At 42.5% G+C, this 19679-nt stretch overlaps 1 protein-coding gene across 7 annotated transcripts in view; it reads right to left on the bottom strand.

Moving 5' to 3' along the window:
* Positions 1-19679, bottom strand: part of CCDC7 (coiled-coil domain containing 7) — a 457188-nt gene that overhangs the window by 166720 nt on the left and 270789 nt on the right. For all 7 annotated transcript variants that reach the window (XR_008309433.1, XM_053259060.1, XM_053259062.1 and 4 more), the window contains 5 exons: positions 17734-17859; positions 16509-16628; positions 14987-15106; positions 8563-8682; positions 1300-1425 (listed from right to left, as the gene is read on the bottom strand). Coding sequence is in view for 6 of the 7 variants with exons in the window: in XM_053259060.1 (XP_053115035.1) it covers positions 1300-1425; positions 8563-8682; positions 14987-15106; positions 16509-16628; positions 17734-17859 (612 nt within the window). In the remaining variant the exon portion in view is untranslated. The remainder of the gene's footprint in view (positions 1-1299; positions 1426-8562; positions 8683-14986; positions 15107-16508; positions 16629-17733; positions 17860-19679) is intronic.

Below are 19679 nucleotides of genomic sequence, written 5' to 3'. Positions count from 1 at the left end.
AAGTCGTTTCCAAGGTATAAGAAGTATATCTGAGGAGCTATATAATCCGAGGTGTAGACGCAACGGCGGTCTAACAGAAACTGACGAAAGCGCACACTAACTGCCTAGGATAAGCGGAGGCACGGTCACATGCTTGGCAGTTAGGGCCAGCGCGAGGAGCTAGCTAATCAATCCGTGACGTCCCTGCACAGGCGCAGAACCCATTCCTTATGAATGCAATGGATTACACTCCAGATCAGGTTGCTTACCTGTAACTGATGATCTGGGAGTGATCTGTTGACATGCATAAGAATGGGGTTCTGCACTTGCACGGGAACTTCACAGGTAAAATACTATAGCTCCTTATGGCGCTTATGTTCCGCTCCCACCCTCGGTGTGACTTATTTAAGGAGAAAAGGACGGCATCTTCTCCAGTTCCAAGACAACTGCCACAGCTACTTTTAGTTTTGCAAGAAATCTACTTCTTAGACCAGGAAGAAGAGTAAGCATTGCCTGGTGAATGCTTTGTCAGGTGAACTCTGTCATTATGATACACTCTGAGCAGCACTAATCTAAGGGTCTAACATATATCTATTGCAAGCATCATTTATATTATTGATATATTGTATTTTTATATTGTATATTTATATTTTGTATTTTTATGCCAAATTGCCACCGAAAGCTGCCAACAGCACCTAAAATCCAATATGAATAGCAAATAAAATGAAATATTATATATAGGCTGACATCCAGAGCAACAATGCAAGGGCACAATGGGAGCTGCATACATGCAGCTGGAGGCTTCCGCCTACTGCTGCTTTACCCACGAACATGGGGCTGGAATTTTGAGAGATCTTCCCTGCCTTTGGAAGTGCCTTGTCCCTTTTGAGACTGTGTGCCTGGGGTCTATGTGATTCTCAGGGACACAATTCTGGAAGGTACAGGGGACTTCCAAAGGCAGGGAAGATTGCCCAAAATTGTTCCCTCTCTGCCCTGCACAGAGGTGCAGCACAGTGAGGAAGCTTCTGGGTACAAGGAAGCAGCTCCCATTCCACCCTCACTCCATTGCTCTGGATTTCAGCCATAATTCTCAATCTGCCTGCATACAGGTATGATGGAAAGATGCTTGCTACCTCCTCTTCCCACTCTGTTGTCCTCTGGTAGTTAGAGGATGAGTTCTCTACAGGATCTGGATCTAGGCATAATGCTGACTCATCTTTCTCTGATGGCATCAGTTATGATAATTAAGCTTGGAATACTGAGGCAATATGCTCAGATGCCTTTTTTAAAAATCAAAAGTCATTTTTTTCCTATACTTACTACTGGGTCTTACAAATACAGTCCCTATTGAAGAATGAAGCTGGACTTCTTGTATATCATGCACTGTAGCCTCTAGCTCAGCATTCAACTGTCTTCTTTGCTCAGCCAGCTCCTGTAGTTTTTGCTCTACAAAACAATTCCACACCACTTCATAACAGAATTTAGATATACTTGAAATAATTATTTAATTTTTCAAGAGGTATATAATAGCCACTATATATAATTTAACTACTAATATTCATGTAGCTCATATTGAACGCGCAAAGCACTTAACATAACAATAATCTCTTCCACAGCCCGTAAACATTATACCTATAATACCTTGGGGGCTGAATCTGAAGGGGATCTTTTTAGGTAATGGAGTTCAAATATTCTTGTAAAATATTATTGTTAGCAAGAAAAATACTTTGATAATTTATATCTTATAATCATTGGCTTTCTGGCTAATTAAACTCTTCATTTGAGTTTTAAACTCAAGAACAAGCACACAAAAAATCAATGGCCCTTATTGACATGCAGTAGCATAGTGGAATAAAGTATATATTCACTGATTTTTTAAAAAACACATTCTAACTCTGATGATAAATACACAAATGCATTCACTCCAGAGAAACACATACAATCAATAATAGAGGATGCTATACATCCTCTTATGGTCTGTGTTACCTTCGAGAGCTCCTTCTTTTGTATTACCCCCACCACATATTAAAGTAATCTGAAGAGGTCCATCTGCAGTTACCACCGGTACGTCTAGTGGCAACTTGGAACCAGGCTTTCTCTGTAGCTGCTCCTGGGCTGTGGAATGCACTCCCGGCAGAAATCAGTAGCTTAGGTTCATTGTGGGCCTTTAAGAGAGCTCTTAAAACCTATTTGTTTGGTCTGGCCTCCCAGGGTTTTTAAACTGTTTTTAAATGTTATAAATTGTTTAGTAGTTTTAGACTGTTTTTAAATTTGTTTTTTCATTGATTGCTTTTAAATGATCGATTCGTGGGTTTTGTTGTTGTGCACTGCCCAGAGCCTTTTGAAGGGGGCAGTATACAAATGTAATAATGATAATAATAATAATAATAATAGATGAGAAACATGTAGAAGGAAATGCAGATATGCCTGACATTTGAAATGAATATTTCCATTCACATGTATTTCTTGTTTTTTTAGTGTGACATAACACAAGGTATGTGAAAAAGATGGCAAATGCTAGTAAGTGTGCTGCACTTGCAGATGTGGTTGCTTAGAAAGTCGAGATCATGAAGCTATAATCATACAATAAACATGACAGATAAAGATCAATAAATCAACAAACCAACAAGAAAATACAGGGGAAAGGAGAAGCTAAGTTTGTAAGGGCTAGTAATTTTCTAGGGTTTGATTTCTGGTTGGCTGGAAGCGTGTGTTTTTGACAGAGCAAGAGCACTTAGCCAGAGTGAGGGATTAATTCCAGGCGAGTGACTCCGCTTGTGGGAGGGGTCACATTCCTGAGGAGAGTCAGTTTGCCAGCAGATCTTGAAGACAAGACGCAGACCAGAGCAGTTTCGCTCCGAGGAACTTTGTGAACATGAGTTTCCAAACAAATATCTAAGGAGTTTTGCAGGGGTTAGAGGGAGATTGGCAGGGAATGCTGTGGGGAGGTGCACAAGTGGTTCTCCTTCATCACAGAGGAGACATGCAGCACAAGGATAAGGTGAATATTACGCAACTTTTGTAATTTTCTTGAAGGACAAAACTTAAAACCTTTAATTAGCCGACAACTGGACCCAATGAATAGCTTCAAGTGCACAAGCCCTATAAATCCTAAATAGCTAATCAAACCAGTTATGAAGGTAGATGCCAGCAGGGGAGGGGTCCTTCCCAGTGTATTGCACCGCGTGTTGCATGTATGACTATCTGCCTGAGAGGCAGAAGTCCTGGGTGTGTGCTTGGTGCAAAGAGCTCCTGGCTCTCAGGAAACAAATTCATTCCCTTTAAGCCAAGGTGGCTGACCTGGAGAAGCTCAGGGAGACAGAGAAGCGTGTGGATGAGACCCTTAGGAATGTGATAGAGGCATCCCACTCCCAAGCTGACAGCGTTTCTGCTGTTATGGAGAATGAGGGTCTCGGGGAAGGAGGACATTGGTCTGAAGAAGAGGGAAACACTCCCTTAGCAGGGACCCCTACCGTAGGTGATGCACTCATATCCTCTTCCACAGAGGACACTCCTCCAAGGGGTGCGGTGGGCCTCCTAGTAGTGGGTGATTAGGGGCAGAGAGAAAAGAGTCTGTGACCTGTGTGTAGACCACACAGTGACTTGCCTACCTGCAGCGAAGGTTTCAGACATCACGCTGTGTCTAGGTAGGCTGTTAGGCAGTGCTGGGAAGAAGTCAGCTGTCCTGGTGCACACTGGCACCAACAATGTTAGGAAATGCAGTCAGGAGGTCCTGGAGGCCAAATTTAGGCTGCTAAGTATCGTACTGAAATCCAGGACCACCAGTACAATGTTCTCTGAAGTGCTATGTGTTCCATGCACAGGGCCAGTGAAACAGGCGGAGCAGAAAGCTCTCAATGCTTGAATGAGACGGTGTTGTCAAGAGGATGGGTTTAGATTTGTTAGACACTGGGATACATTTTGGGGCAATCAAAGCCTGTAAAAAGGGACGGGCTCCACTTGAACCAAGATGGAACCAGTGCTGGTGCTTAAAATCAAAAAGGTCGCAGAGCAGCTTTTAAAATCACACCTGGGAGATTGCCAACAGGAACTGGGAGGTATCTGGTTCGGCCAGCAAAATCCCCTATGGTGTCAGGGTGTACACATTCCAGATAAACCAGAAGGGGACAAAGTAGAGCCAGGAGTTGAGCAGAAGGTGACACATGACAACTGGCCAAAAAGGTTAAATGATGATAAGGGAGATAGCACACACCAACACCAGGTGAGGGACTCAGCATATAGGTGTCTATATACCAATGCCAAAAGCCTCCAAGTGAAGATGGGTGAGCTGGAGTACTTGGTTACTATTGAACACATAGATATAGTTACACTGTTACTGGTGTAAAGGAAACCTGGTGGAACCGTGAGAACTAGTGGGACATGGTTATTCCTAGATATAAACTCTACAGAAGGGACAGGGAGGGGAAGATTGGGGGAGGAGTAGGACTGTATATTAAAGAAAGGATAGATTCCAACAAGCTAGAAAACCTAGGTGGATTGGAGTCCTCCACAGAATCATTATGGGTAACATTTCGAGGACAGAAAGGAAATGTGTTACTAGGGAACTGCTATCGCACTCTGGATCAAAATGCTGAGAGTGACCTGGAGTGACCTTTCGCATCAATAGAGTATCATGGGGAAATCCATTGTCCGAACGATTCTAATCTTTGTAGGTGTAGACACATTACTGCATCTAAACATCCTTTCCAAGGCCTTCATTGCAACCCAACCAAGTGCTAGTCTGTGGCATATTTCTTGACTGCTGGATCTTTTACTGTTGATTGTGAGTCCTAAAAGGCAGAAGCTATCCACCACTTCAATGTCTTCATTGTCAATTCTGAGGCTGGTTGAAGTACCCGTTGTCATTAGTTTAGTCTTCTTTACATTTAGACATAGTCCTATTTTTTCACTGTGATCCTTGACCTTCATCACTAGAGCTTGCAGATCATCCGCATTCTCAGCTATCAGAGTGGTGTCATCAGCGTAGCGCAGGTTATTGATGTTTCTCCCTCCAGCTTTAAAACCACGCTCATTTTCTTCCAATACTGTTTCTCTCAGGATATGTTCAACATATAAGTTGAATAAATAAGGAGAAAGTATACAGCCTTGTCTTAGTCCTTTGCTGATCAGGAACCAGTCTGTTTCACCATGTTCCGTCTGGATTGTGGCTTCCTGTCCTGTGTATAGGTTTCTCATGAGAACAATGAGATGTTCTGGGATGCCCATTTTCCTAAGGATATTCCACAAATTGATATGGTCAATGCAATCAAAGGCTTTTCTGTAGTCAATAAAGCACATATTGACTTGTGGGGGGGGTATTCTTTGGCTTTCTCAATTATCCAGTGTGCATCAGCACTAATGTCTCTTGTTCCTCGGCCTTTTCTGAAACCAGCTTGAACAGCCGGCATTTCCCTTTCAACGTAAGGCTCTAATCTTCGTTGGATGATCCTGAGCATTATTTTGCTAGCATGTGAAATTAAGGATATAGTGTGATGGTTTGCGCAATCCGTTAAGTCTCCTTTCTTTGGTATGGATATGTAGACTGACCTCTTCCAATCTGTTGGTCACTTTGGTGTTCTCCAAATTAGCTGGCATAGTTTGGTTAGAGCCTTGACTGATTCTTCTTCTGTTGCCTGCCATATTTCTGCAGTGATTCTATCAATTCCTGTAGCCTTCCAACTTGGTAATGACCGGAGTGCTGATCTAACTTCATCTTCCCGTACTAGAGATTCTTGCAAGTAGGGAATATATTCTAGAGTATTTTGGATGTTCACGTCCCTGCTGTGCAGATTTTCAGTATACTCCTTCCATCTCTGTTTGGTCTACTCTGAATCAGTTACTATCTGTCCTTTGGCATCCCTTACCCACACATAGACTGGGTAAATTCACATTCAGGTAATGAAGAGAGGACACATTTCTAGACATGCTAAATGACTGTGCCTTAGAACAATTAGTCAGGTAACCAACCAGAGGGATGGCCATCTTGGACTTAATCCTGAGTGGTGCCCTGGACCTGGTGCAAGATGTCAGAGTTGCAGAGCCATTGGAGAGTCGTGACCATAATGTGATCTAATCGAGCATATATGCGAATAGAGAAATGTCAAGGAATTCCAACAAAGATGTGTTGGACTTCAGAAGAGGAAAATTCTCAAAAATGAGAGAAATAGTAAAAAGGAAGTTGAAATGGCAAGTCAGGAGGGTCAAATCACTCCAGAAAGCATGGAACCTATTTTAAACCACAAAACTAGAAGCTTTGTTGGAATGTATACCAAGAAGGAGGAAAGGTACCACCAAGTTCAGGAGGACGCCAGCATGGCTAACAAGCAGAGTCAAGGAAGCCACAGAAGGGAAGAAGACTTCCTTCAGAAAATGAAAGAGAACAGAAAGGAACATCAACTCTGGCAAAAGAAATGCAAGGAGACAATAAGGGATGCAAAGAGAGAGTTTAAGGAGAATATAGCTAGAAGTGTCAGGGGGAATAACAAAAATGTATTTAAATATATCAGAAGCAGGAAACCTGCCAGAGAGGCAGTTGGACCCTTAGATGACGAAGGTGTGAAAGGGATTATTTAGGAGGATAAGGAGATTGTAGAGAAGCTGAATGAGTTCTTTGCATCGGTCTTCACAGCAGAAGATACTGACCATATACCCTCTCCAGAATTGAGCTTCTCAGGTTTAGAGGCTGAAGAACTGAGACAATTTGATGTGACAAGAGAAGATGTTCTAAACTGTCTTGAAAAACTAAAAATTAACAAATTGTCAGGACCAGATGGCATCCACCCAAGAGTTCTGAAGGAACTCAAATGTGGAATTGCTGATCTCCTAGCAAAAATATGTAACTTGTCCCTATAATCAGGCTCTGTACCTGAGGACTGGAAAGTAGCCAATGTAACTCCAGTTTTCAAAAAGGACTCCAGGGGGGATCAGGGAAATTACAGGCTGGACAGCTTAACTTTGGTGCTGGGTAAATTTATGGGAAGCATACCTAAGAACAAAATTGTTAAACATATAGAAGGAAAGGCCTTTCTGAAGGAGAACCAGAATGGTTTCTGCAAGGGAAAGTCTTGCCTCACAAATCTTTTGGAGTTCTTTGAGAATGTCAACAGGCATGTGGATAAAAGTGATCCAGTTGACATAGTATACTTGGACTTCCAAATAGCTTTTGATAAAGTTCGCCACCAAAGGGTCTTGAGTAAAATTAGCAGTCATGGGATAATGGAACAGGCTCATGTGTGGATCGGTAACTGGTTCAAGGACAGGAAACAGAGGGTAGGAATAAATTGACAGTTTTCACAATGGAGGGAAGTAGGAAGTGGGTTCCCCCAGGGATCAATACTGGGGCCAAGGCTCTTTAACTTTTTCATAAATGATCTAGAAGTTGGGGTAAGCAGCAAAGCGGCCAAATTTGCAGATGACACTAAATTATAGAAGGTAGTGAAATCCACAACAGATAGTGAAGAGCTGCAAAAAGATCTCTCGAAACTGGAGGAGTGGGTGACAAAATGGCAAATAAGGTTCAATGTAAGCAAATGTAAAGTGATGAATATTGGGGCAAAAAACCCCCTATTTCACATATACTCTGATGAGATCTGAGCTGTCGGAGACTGACCAGGAAAGAGAACTTGGGATCATGGTGGACAGTTCATTGAAAGTGTTGATTCAGTGCACAGCAACTTTGAAAAAGGCCAATTCCATGTTAGGAATCATTAGAAAGAAGATTGAAAATAAAAATGCTAATATTATATTGCCTTTGTACAAATTGATGGTGCAAATACATCTGGAGTACTGCATACAGTTTTGGTCACCGAATCTTAAGAAGAATATTGTAGAACTGGAAAAGGTACAGAAGAGGGCAACCAAGATGATCAGGGGCTTGGAGCACCTTCCTTATGAGGCTAGGCTACAGCATCTGGGGCTCTTTGCAAAAAAGGAGACTAAGGAGAGACATGATTGAGGTGTATAAAATTATGAATGGAGTTGAGAGAGTGGAAATACATTTTTCTCCCTCTCTCACAATACTAGAACCAGGGGTCATCCCATGAAACTGAAGGTCGGTAAATTTAGGGCCAACAAGAAGTACTTTTTCACACAGCACATTGTTAATCTATGGTATCCTTTGCCATGGGATGTGGTGATGGCCACCAGACTGGATGGCTTTAAAAGGAACTTAGACAAATTCATGGAGGACAGGTCTATCAATGGCTACTAGTCTGGTGGCTATAGGCCACCTCCAGCCTCAGAGGCAAGATGGTTCTCAATAACAGTTGCAGGGGAGTAGCAGTAGGAGAGAGGGCATGTCTTCAGACTCTTGCCTGTAGGCTTCCCAAAGGCATCTAGTGGGCCACTGTGTGCAACAGGAGGCTAGACCTGATAGGCCTTGGGCCTGATCCAGCAGGGCTAGTCTTATGTTACTACTAAAACAGAAGCACTATCTTACTGGGGGAAATAATTGTCTTCATTTTTTATTGAATGAAGGGTGGGAACCTTATCCAACCAGCTTTAGAATGGATGAAAACAACCTTATTTCCAAGTACATATGTTTAAGATTATAGTTTGCAAGCATTAACAAAATACACAACCTACCACTGATACTGCCTGGCTGGGTAAGTGCTAGAGCTTGAGCTTCTTGTAGCTCTTTCAAATTGGATTCCAAATTTTCCAATAAAAGTTGCTTTTTCTGAGATAGTTCGTATAATGTCCTTTCTGCAAACAGAAATGTTTTACATTGTGGTCTTGAAAAATAATTGTAATGGCCTTATTATTCATGATCATTAAAAAATGAAGAAAGTTATTCAAAAACCGATAATTTCATAATAAAAACAGGTTTCTCACCTGTAGCTTATGATCTGTAAGTGATCCATAGACATTCATAATCCTGGGTACTGCACCTGCGCAGAACCTCACACGTGGAATACCCAAGCATCTTGTGGCACTCTTGCACCACCCCTCGTGTTCAGCACAACTGTTTATTTTGGAGCTTAGAACATTCTTCCTTTGGTTCCTGAACAAATGCCAGAGAACGATGATCATCCAGTGTAGGCCTTTTCTGTTAAGTCTCTTTCTTCAGCTTACTGCTGTGAGTAGGTTGGGAGGATCTTATGAATGTCTACAGATCACTTACATATTGTGTTACACATGAGCAACCTGTTTATCTGTAGTGTGATCTGTAGGACACTCATAATCCTGGGTGTTTAGTGAGCTTTCCCAGGAAGAGGGAGCAGTAAGCAATTGCAAGACCCTCTTTAAGAGACATCTCCATAAGTACAATAACACTTGTCTTATTGTTGCAGCTTCAGGAGTAAAACCCTGATCACTGCCATAAGACACAAATCTCTACCACATGCAGGCATAATTTTGCCAGTTGGACACTTTCCTTTAGTTTAAAATTATCTTATCTAGAAGCTGACACTCCCTGCTGTGAGGGTCAGGGTTTCTAGGTTGAGATGCAAAATCTGACCCCCGTCTGTCTATCCTTTCCGCTTAGGGGCCTGGGTTCGATCTTGATCCATTGGGGAGTGCTTCTGAATCTTAGACTTCTTCTTTGTCTGTACCTCCGATGAATTCAGGGGAATCTCAGAAGCTGCCTGAGGCTGGTAAGAGGCGAGCTCCTCCAACCTATCGCTTGACACTGAGCTCCTCCTCTCCTATCGCTTGACGCTGCTGAAGACCGAGTGTTCAAGGGCGATGATCCTGATACTTGGACCTGGTCCTCCACATTATTGACACCTGATGGGTCTGCCAACATCAAAACAGCCATTTTCATTGACTGTTTAATTTTTAAGGCTTCCAAAGAACGGAGAGCCAGATCCCACAGGGCAGTACGCAAGCGAGAAGCCCTATTCCTGTGAGTCTGCTTAGTAAACTTCTGGCAATGCGGGCAGGTCTCGACAATGTGGGACTCCCCCAAAGACAAGAGGTACTCAGCGTGCGTAGCAGGGGAGGGAAGCTTTGATCCACAGTGGATACACTTTTTAAAGTTCTTCATACCCAGCATACATGCCGAGGGCCGGCAGGCCACCAAGCTCCATCCCAGCCAGGACCTGAGCTTGAAGGAAAGACCATTAAAATAAAAACACGAAGGTGAAAAAACGCAACTGTGCATAGAGAAAAACAAAGAAAAACTAGAAAAAGCAGAAGAAAACAGGAGGAAAAACAACCAGACTACCAGATCCAACGAGTTGCTGAGCTGAAAGACACCATGATGTTAGCTGAAGCATGGATGAAGAGAGACTGAGGGGATAAGGAGTGGCGCGGCCACATATAGCGACTGGGGGCGGGATTCCTGTCCAAAGCAGGAGAAATTGAGCTTGTTAGATTCCAACGTGGTCTCTGTGTGGGTGCATAGCCCATATGTGTAGGTTTTCATTAACAGGAACTGTTCGTTTGGTAAATATGCTCTTTTTGTCTGCACATCCAAGATTGACCCAATGCACTGTATTCTCTTCATAGGCTCCAGATGGAGTTTTTTCTAGTTCACCTGGATACAGTTGAGAAGCCAAATGGAAGCATATTGTATTGGCACACTACACTTCCTACAGTAAGTAAACCTTAAGAACTTTCTCTGGCTCTTCTGTATGCCAATGTGGAAGAAGGCATCCTTCAAATCCAGCGTTGCAAGTTATTCCTCCTTGTAAAGGAGTAGTGGAATACCTTGCAGCATTATCATATGGAACTTCCTGGTTTGGACATACTAGTTCAACCATCTTATATCCATGATGGGATGGATACCTCCATCGCTTTTCAGAATTTGAAAGTAATGGGGGTAGAAACCTTGTGTCTGACATATCCACTGCACAAGGGCAATTGCTCCTTTTCCCAATAAAACCTTCACCTCCTTAATTAGCGTAGAAGTTGAAGTAGTATATTTTATACCTGCATATACAGGTAGGGTTTTGAATTCTATCGCATAGCCAGTAGTGACAATGCGCAGCACCCAATTATCTGATGTTATGTTTTGCCAACCAGGTGCATCATGTGCTAGCCTTATTGTGGTGGAGGTCTGAATAGAAACCAGTAGAATGGCTGAAGCATCAAAGATGCTGCTTGTTTGGATCCTGCTAATTATTGCAGGCTGTTGTTTGCCATTAGGCTGATAATTCTTGTGCTTAAACCGGTGGTAAGGCCTTCTGTAATCCCATTTTTCCAAGGCTTGTACGATTGCCTCTGCCAACTGTAAGTTTTGTTGAATGCAGACAAATAAGATTGGGCACTAGAAGATGTAAAGGTTTTTGCTGTGTACTTTGATTTTTTAAAAATCAAACACATGGATAAATGGTGTTATCTGTTCCCTCACTGAACAAGCCTTTCCCATAGAAAGGAAAGCCTTCAATCTTTTCTTTCATTTGTTTGCAGGTTTGCAGATCCTAGCCAAGCATGCCTATGCATTGACTCCGCAGTTGATAAATCTCAAGGCTCTGTTTCTGCATAGTGCTTGGCAGTACTCACGTGTTGATGAGTGATGTCATTGGACTTTGCAAAGCTATCTACAAATCTCTTCCAAAGTCCTCTGGGAGATCTTTAATATCCTGGTGTAACTTCTCCCATATAGAATGGTGACATTTTGCCATGCAGGCTACATAGTTTGTGATCTTAATCAATAAGCTTGCCATCTAATGCACTCTTGTTCCCATGATAATTTTGTGGCCTTCTTTGTCTACTAGTGCAGAATGTGGGCAGCTAGGACTGTGAGGTAGCGCAGTCTGTCACTAGTTAATTTGGTGTAGCGTGCTTCAACAAGAAAGAACAGTCATCCTCCTGCAACTGGTAAAGGCCTTCTAACCTTTTCTAGGTTGTTGTGGAAGTGTTGAGTGTCTCCCAAGCTGACTGTGCAGCTTTAGATATTACTGGGAGCACGGGTAGAGCAACTGGTTGTGTAGACTGGGATGCTGTCATGAAGTTATATACTGGATCTTTAATCTCAGAGGTATGTTTCTTCATTTCTAGACCTAAAGCTCTGGTCATTTCATATACCTGCACATGGTAGACCTTCAGTTCCTCAGTGGGGAATTGGACATTCTCATCCGGAGATGGGTCAGAAGAATGCTCAGTTGCAGCAGACTCAGACTCAGAATCCAAGGATGACCCATAATCCTCCTCTGAATTGCCAGTGCAGATGTTACTGTATCATGTGAGCTGAGCTCACAACTGGACCACTCAGACATTATTTGTTCGATCAGCATATGTAAAGCTTAGGTCTGCACTGCAGATGATGTAACCACTCGTAGTTGAGTTACTTGAGATGACTCCAAAGATGTAAATGAGCCTGCAACCGCTATTGGAGCTTTAAAAACTGGATTTTTCTGATGCGCTTGAGTAACAGATGGTAGTGCTCCTAGACTTGCTGAAAGGAGTTGGTCACCTCTCACATGCTCCATAGAAGCCTGTTGTGCTTTCCACAAGCAATATTCTTCATAAAAGTATGGGGGCCCTGGAGATACAGTACAATGGTATTCCCTGCATTCATCTGACTCTCTTGCAGCCCTGTGGCTATGAGAGCAGTCATATGTTGCAGGAGAATGCCCAATGACCTGTGCACTTAAAGTGATGGGTGCACTGAGAGAAGTCCTTACTAGCAACCTTGGTTAGGTAGTTATGTCTGGTATGAATGGAGGATCAGAGAGTAAAATCTCACTGTTAACATTCATGGGTTTTTTTGGCCCAGCCATTATATCATCATCCAATTCCTCCTCAACATCTAGTCCTTGGCTGAAAAACCATTTAAAGGTGGAAGCGACTAGTGTGCTCTCGGTGGAGTCAAGGAGAGATACCAGGAACCGAGTGGTAACAGGAACCGAGTGGCACTCTACATCTCTTGTAGCGGATTTCATTCCTCAACATTGATAATCAACGCTGAAGGAGACATCACATCTCAGGGTCAAGCTGCTTCCATTCTTGACACCAAGGCTGACGGTCTAGCTGCTTCTTCTGTCTATGCCAAGGGTGATTTCTCCTCTTGCGATTGAGATGTAGCTGATTCTGAACATGTCTTCTCTTGATGCTGATGCTTGTTCTCCTTCAGTGTTGAGGTTGATAGCTCTTCATGTTGAATGGAATTCTCCCTTGCTGTCAACTTCGCTGTTGACTGTGCAGTAGCTGCACCCCTTGGTTTCGTTGTTGGTGTTGAGGAACGGTGCAGCTCCAAGGTCGACGCCGAGGATGGAGACTTCACTACTTGCAGATCCATAGAGTATGGAGTACAAACACCAATGCTTGAAGTGGAGGCGGAGGCGGAGCCCAGATCATTATGCCTCTTAGCTGAAGGGGAGGTAGACAACTCCTCCTCATAAACTTTACACTTCTTCTTATGCTTCCTATGGTATGTCGATGAGATAGGACTCCTCAACACCTCAACCAGATGCTTAAAAACATATTCAGTCGAAGTAGAAGCTACACTCAGTGTCAAAGGTTGGGGATGAGTGGCTGCTGCGGCTCCCAGCACCATCGACATCTATATTGATTATGATGGAGACTGAGGCATAGGAATTGGTGGCCAAAGGGCCTGCTCATACAGCACTGCTCAGAGATGAAGTGCCCTATTTTTCAGAGTCTGGAGGGAAAAAGATGTGCAGATCTGGTGTGGTGTTCTGTAGTTGACAATATGACCCATCAACAACAAATATTTATATATTGCTTTTCAACAGAAATTTCCAAAGTGGTTTAAATAGAGACATAATATATAAATAAGATGGATCCCTGTCCCCAAAGGGCTCACAATCTAAAAAGAAATGTAAGATAGACACCAGCAACAGTCACTGGAGGTACTGTGCTGGGGGTGGATAGGGCCAATTTCTCTCTCCCTGCTAAATAAAGAGAATCACCACATTAAAAAGGTGCCTCTTTGCCCACTTAGCAGACTCCAGACTCCTCTAAAATCTTCTTAACATCCATTTGGAGAAAACAAGATTGTGAGCCAAGCCAAGTCAAGCCAAAAGTATGATTTTACCGAAAAACACCTAATCGACATCAAACAACACCAAAAATAGTCAAAATACAGACCAAGTTCAAGCCAAAAATCTTAATCAAGTTTTTCCAATTTCATTCACAGAACCAATCTGAAAACCGAGGAGCAGAGTCTGACGAGGAGAACACTATAGCAGTCGGAAAAGAACTAAAGGAAGCACTGGTCCCTCTAATTTTTCCAGTCTCTTTGCGGAATGAGTTTTTTTCTAGGTGGCAGTATCAAGGCAGTGTCCGCTCATGTGTATTCCGAATGGGGCCTTCCTCATTAAACCTGAGCGGGATCTAAAATTAACTGAGTGGACATCAAAAAACTTGTGAGCGTGCGCATGTGCGCACGCCTTAGAGGGAACACTGAAAGGAAGTGATGGCCTCAGTGATAATTGTGCCTTAAAGACCAACAATATGCATACAGGCAGACATCAATATCCGCGGATTCACATATCCACAGTCGGGTAAAAGACACCTGACCCAGTGTTCTTTCTAATAGGGATTCCCAGATGTTGTGGAATACAACTCCCATAATCCCCAAGCAAAAGCCATTGCATCTGGGGATTCTGGGAGTTGTAGTCCACAATATCTGGGGATCCCTGTTAGAGGGCACACTGACCCGACCTCGGCATATGTGGGGTGAAAGGGGGCTAAACATGCTGAACTCACACATCTGCAGGTCAGGGGTATCCGGATATGACCAAGGAGGTCATTTATGGCAGCCATTTTCGGAGCCTCAAAATAGCTCCTTTTTTGTGTTTTTTTAATGGGGGGAAAAACCAACAGTGATTTTCGGCCAATTTGGAGGCAATTTTCGGGGCACAGCACAATTCAGGGGACCAGCAAAGCATGGTAGGGAGCTTCCCCTCACATGTGACCAATTTTTGATCATTTTCTATCATTTTCCTCACTACCAGGAACCTAACTCCCACGATCCTGTGAGTCCCAATGACTCAATATTCACAGTTTCTGTATCCACGGTTGCAGCCGAGAATGGAACTCCCGCGAATATTGAGGTCCTCCTGTATTTGGTGCCTTTAAAAAAATATTGTCTCCTTACCAGCAGGTTTTACAGCTCTTTCAAAAGAACGATGTTCTGTTTCTTGTATATTGTGCATTGTTGCCTCTAGACCTGAAGTCAAACGTTTCTGTTGTTCAGCTAGCTTCTGTAGTTTATGCTCTACAAAATAATATCAGGTGAGTTCATAACAAAATAATATGTTTTGAAATACCTATACTACACACAATAGTGCAAACAGTATACAATATTACCTGGGTTTAAAAATATTTATATAGTTATAAACTCCTTGCCTCCCCAAACCAAGGGAAGTTCCAAGAACAATGATAATCAGACTTAGTTTTCTTTCAATAACACAAGAGTGGACTTGTAGTATTTTGTAACATTTGCTTTACTTACAAAGATAAAGGTAAGTAGCATGCAATCTGACAGAGCAACAGATCCATTACCACACATCACATCTTCAAACGGAGGGCCTATACCCGCAAGTTGATTCAAGCCTTAAAGCCAAACTAGACAAGTCTTTCACCCACCACATGTGATGCTTTTATTGTTTATAATTATACTGGGTTTTAACTGTTTTTATGAAAACTGCTGCCTAACTACAGCTTAATCATTGACTAAAAGAAAATAGTGAGATGAACTCTGCATCCAGACAAGTTTAGCCCTCTGGCAATTCCCCCCATGTCCTGTCTGTCTCTTGAGATTCACCCCCACAATCTCTCTCCACCTGCCAATTCACCCCTAGCCAATCACCCCCTCGCCTCTCCTTCCTACCCCAGTGCACCAATTGTATACCGCTCTGGTGTACAATTGGTGTACACAGTACACCAGCGTGGTGTAGTGGTTAGAGTGCCGGACTAGGACTGGGGAGACCTGAGTTCAAATCCCCATTCAGCCATGAAACTAGCTGGGTGACTCTGGGCCAGTCACTTCTCTCTCAGCCTAACCTACTTCACAGGGTTGTTGTGAAAGAAAAACTCAAGTATGTAGTACACCGCTCTGGGCTCCTTGGAGGAAGAGCAGGATATAAATTAAGTAAGTAAGTAAGTAAGTAAGTAAATAAATAAATAAATAATAAATTCCCCCCACCCAATGTCTCTCTCTGTCTCCCCTGACTGGGAGGTGCTGAAAGCAGTGGCACTCCTGATCCTCATCACACATATACCACCAACATTTTGAAAAGGCAGGGCCAGACGGCACAAGCAAGACAAGGAAAAGGAGCGGCAACAAGGGAAGCTCCAGTCACTACATCATCCAGACATTAGCAGGCCACCTTTGTTCAAGTCACATATGAATACTTGCCTCAGAAACTTATGAGGGGCAAACAGGGTCATTCTGATAAGGCTGGCTAATTAAGTAATAGGATCTTCACAGAAAAACAAGCAAAGGGCCTTATACACATGGTATACCATAAGTACTTGTGCAGAAATAATTCTGCATGGGCATGCAAAGCTTGCTTTGCAGTGATCAGAAATTCCATTCAAATAGAAAGACCTTATTTCCAAGTACATTCATTTGATGTTCTCATTGCAAGCCTTAAATTAAATACAAAAATATGTACCACTGATCCTGCCTGGTTGAGTAGCTGCTAGAGCCTGAGCTTCTTGTAGTTCTTTCTGTTTGGATTCAATTTTTTTCAGTAAAAGTTGCTTTTTTGCAGACAGCTCATATAATTCCTTTTCTGAAAAAAGAAATATTGTACAGTCACCTCTTGGAAAATACTGTTAAAAATGGCCCCACTGCTCACAGAGTCCCATAAACTGAAATAAGTTATTCAAAAACTGATAATTTCCTAAAAGTGACAGGAAATCTTTATTTGTCATTGCAGATATTAACAAGGGGCAAGTAATGAACAGGAATCCTTCTGGGAATGTAGCAAAGTAACTTCAAGAGGGTGCAAGTCTCTGACAATATCACATAGATCCATTGGGAAGCTCTAGGACAGGGCTTTGAACAAAGTCCAGACCCTTCGTTTCCTGAAAAGGTCCACAATTCTCTCAGACTGCCTCAGCTAAAATTTTGATCAATAAGGACCAAACTACACATCACTAAATGCATGATTAGAGAAACACTTAAACCAGAAGCTTTTCTTTTTTAACCAAGAGAAGAAAGAGGCAATCCAGAATGGGGCAACAGTCATGCAGACGAAAGCTTTAACCCTCCCCTCAGTGCCATATTTCCACTTAATATTACCCCACTCCAAAGCTGAACAGCTATATGCTCAGAACAACTACTTGCTACATATAGCAACAACACCTATTTGCTGGATACAGCTGATTTGGAGACACATAGCAGCTATGGGGAGCTATTAGATGGGAAAATAGACCATTAGGTGCCCATTCCATGTGCATCAGTTTGCCAGTTTGAACCACACTCACCCTTACCCTCTGAGGGTCTCAGTGATAATTGTGTTTTGAATGGCAGTCAGTAATTGTAGGGTGTAGCAAGGTTGGAGTGGGCTCTGGGACAAAAAGTGAAGATGTGCCCCTGCCCTCCCCACCTTCTTCTTCTTCTTCTTCAGAGATGTGAGGGGACAGAACAAAGAGCAAGCTAGCACACAATTGGTACCCACCCCTTCACCAGAGCCTCCGGGAAATTTGTCCCCCCACTTTTTCAGTTGTAGCTACACCCTTCCTACAAACATGATGAAAGGGAACCTAGCTGTTGTCTCCTCTCCCTCTGATGGACTCAGTGATGATAACAGTGATAATTATGCTTTTAACAGTACCAATATGTGCATTCAGTACTATACCTTTTAAATAATACTTTCTTTATTCTCTACTCACCAGTAGGTTGCACAGTTACAGCTCTTTCATAAGCACGATATTCTGCTTCTTGTATATCATGCACAGTTTCCTCTAGATCTACAGTCAAACGCTTCTGTTGCTCAGCTAACTCCTGCAGTTTATGTGCTACAAAATAATTTCAGGACAGTTTATAACAAAATATATTCTGAACTAACTACATGAATACAAATTTACGATTAGTATACAGTACAATATTGCCTGAACACTTTTAATATTTATATTGTTTTGCACTTCATATTTCCTGAGCTGTGGAAAGTTCAAGGGACAGAACTACTCTGGTTTTACTACCTTGGATGATAGAAGCCTACAAACTACTCAGATTTGACTACCCTGGATGACAGAACTCTACAGAATTATGATATTTTTATAACACTTGCTTTATTTACCAATATACAAATGGAGCAGAAGTCATGACAAGCACCATGCATGCTGGAATTGCAATGGCAGTTGGATTATTCCTTGCCAGAAGGAAAGGGGTTAATATTCCCTTTAGACCTGGGGGCATTCATATGTAAATAGATTCTCTGTATACCAGCTTTGTGTCATATAGCCACATACACATAGGCCCCATTCACTTGCCTGGTGGCGCAGTGGTAAAAACTGCTGCCCTGTAACCAGAAGGTTACAAGTTTGATCCTGACCAGGGGCTCAAGGTTGACTCAGCCTTCCATCCTTCCGAGGTCGGTAAAATGAGTACCCAGAATGTTGGGGGCAATATGCTAAATCATTGTAAACTGCTTAGAGAGCTTCCAGCTATAGAGCAGTATATAAATGTAAGTGCTATTGCTAACATGAAACCAGAGTTGAGGGGGCCTCAGGTTGAAATTTTTGTACATCCAAATGTGTGCAATTGCAGTTCGGACTCAAAAGCGACCCGAGGTTTCCCTCCAGCCATCATGACTAAGAGCTAGTGGTAGACCTCTCTTCTGTGAGTGTCTAGTGCTTTTTAAAGCCATCTAAGCTGTGCTAAGTTGGGGGGGTGTCCTTTTTGACTAGGCTATGGGGTAGGTGTGGCTATGGGGATGTGGCTACCAGGGTGGGCATGGCCATGGGGAGTGCCTGCACTTCTGAATTTGTGACTACACCACTGGTCCAGATATATGCCCCCACCTCAAATGCTTAAAGAAAATTAAAAATAGAGACAGAAGGGGAAAGATGTATTTAAATATACATCTAATTTGGCCCTTCTCTGTCTCTCTCTCTTTCTCTTCCAATCTTCAGAACTCCAGTTTCCTTAAATCACACCCAATTGCCTCTTTCCATTAGGTTAGATGGTTGGGGGTTCACCTTCTTAAAGTCCCAGTGGCTAGATCCTTCAAAACACCCAAGAGATCTCCAGAAATCATGAGACCATCTTCTAATAATCAGTTCCCACTAAAAACCACATGGCTCTGTGGTTGCCAGGAGTCGACACTGATATGACGGAACAAATTTTCTTTCTTTTTTATGATACATCAACTCATCATTCTAGGGTATTAACAAGGAATCAAATGAGCAAATTAACTGTCACACCACAACATAACAGTACTAACGCTTTGAATGTACCTAGTGCTTGTTAACTACTTTCAGAAAGGTATTCATGTTACAAAATCATAATAAGAACAACAAAGAGTCTTGTACCATCTTAATGACTAACCAATTTAATGCAGCAAAGCCTTTGCAATTAAAATCAAATGTCCAGTTAAACTATAATTCAGACTACAGAGTGAGACAGCTGAAATAGAATGTAGGAGTTTCAAAAATAGCATTCAATTGTCATAAAAACATTGGCCAACATCCAGACTAAATTTACTCAAGGAAGTCCCATTGAAATTATAAGGAGAAATTAGACATGCCTAACTTGCCCTTTTCATTTCAATGGGACTTCCTTGAGTAAATATAATCAGGATGTTAGCCACTATTCTAGGCAAGACATAGTTCATGAC

This window comes from Hemicordylus capensis, chromosome 6 (assembly GCF_027244095.1).
Source record: "Hemicordylus capensis ecotype Gifberg chromosome 6, rHemCap1.1.pri, whole genome shotgun sequence".
Taxonomy (NCBI): domain Eukaryota; kingdom Metazoa; phylum Chordata; class Lepidosauria; order Squamata; family Cordylidae; genus Hemicordylus; species Hemicordylus capensis.
This window is presented reverse-complemented; position numbering and strand designations above follow the sequence as displayed.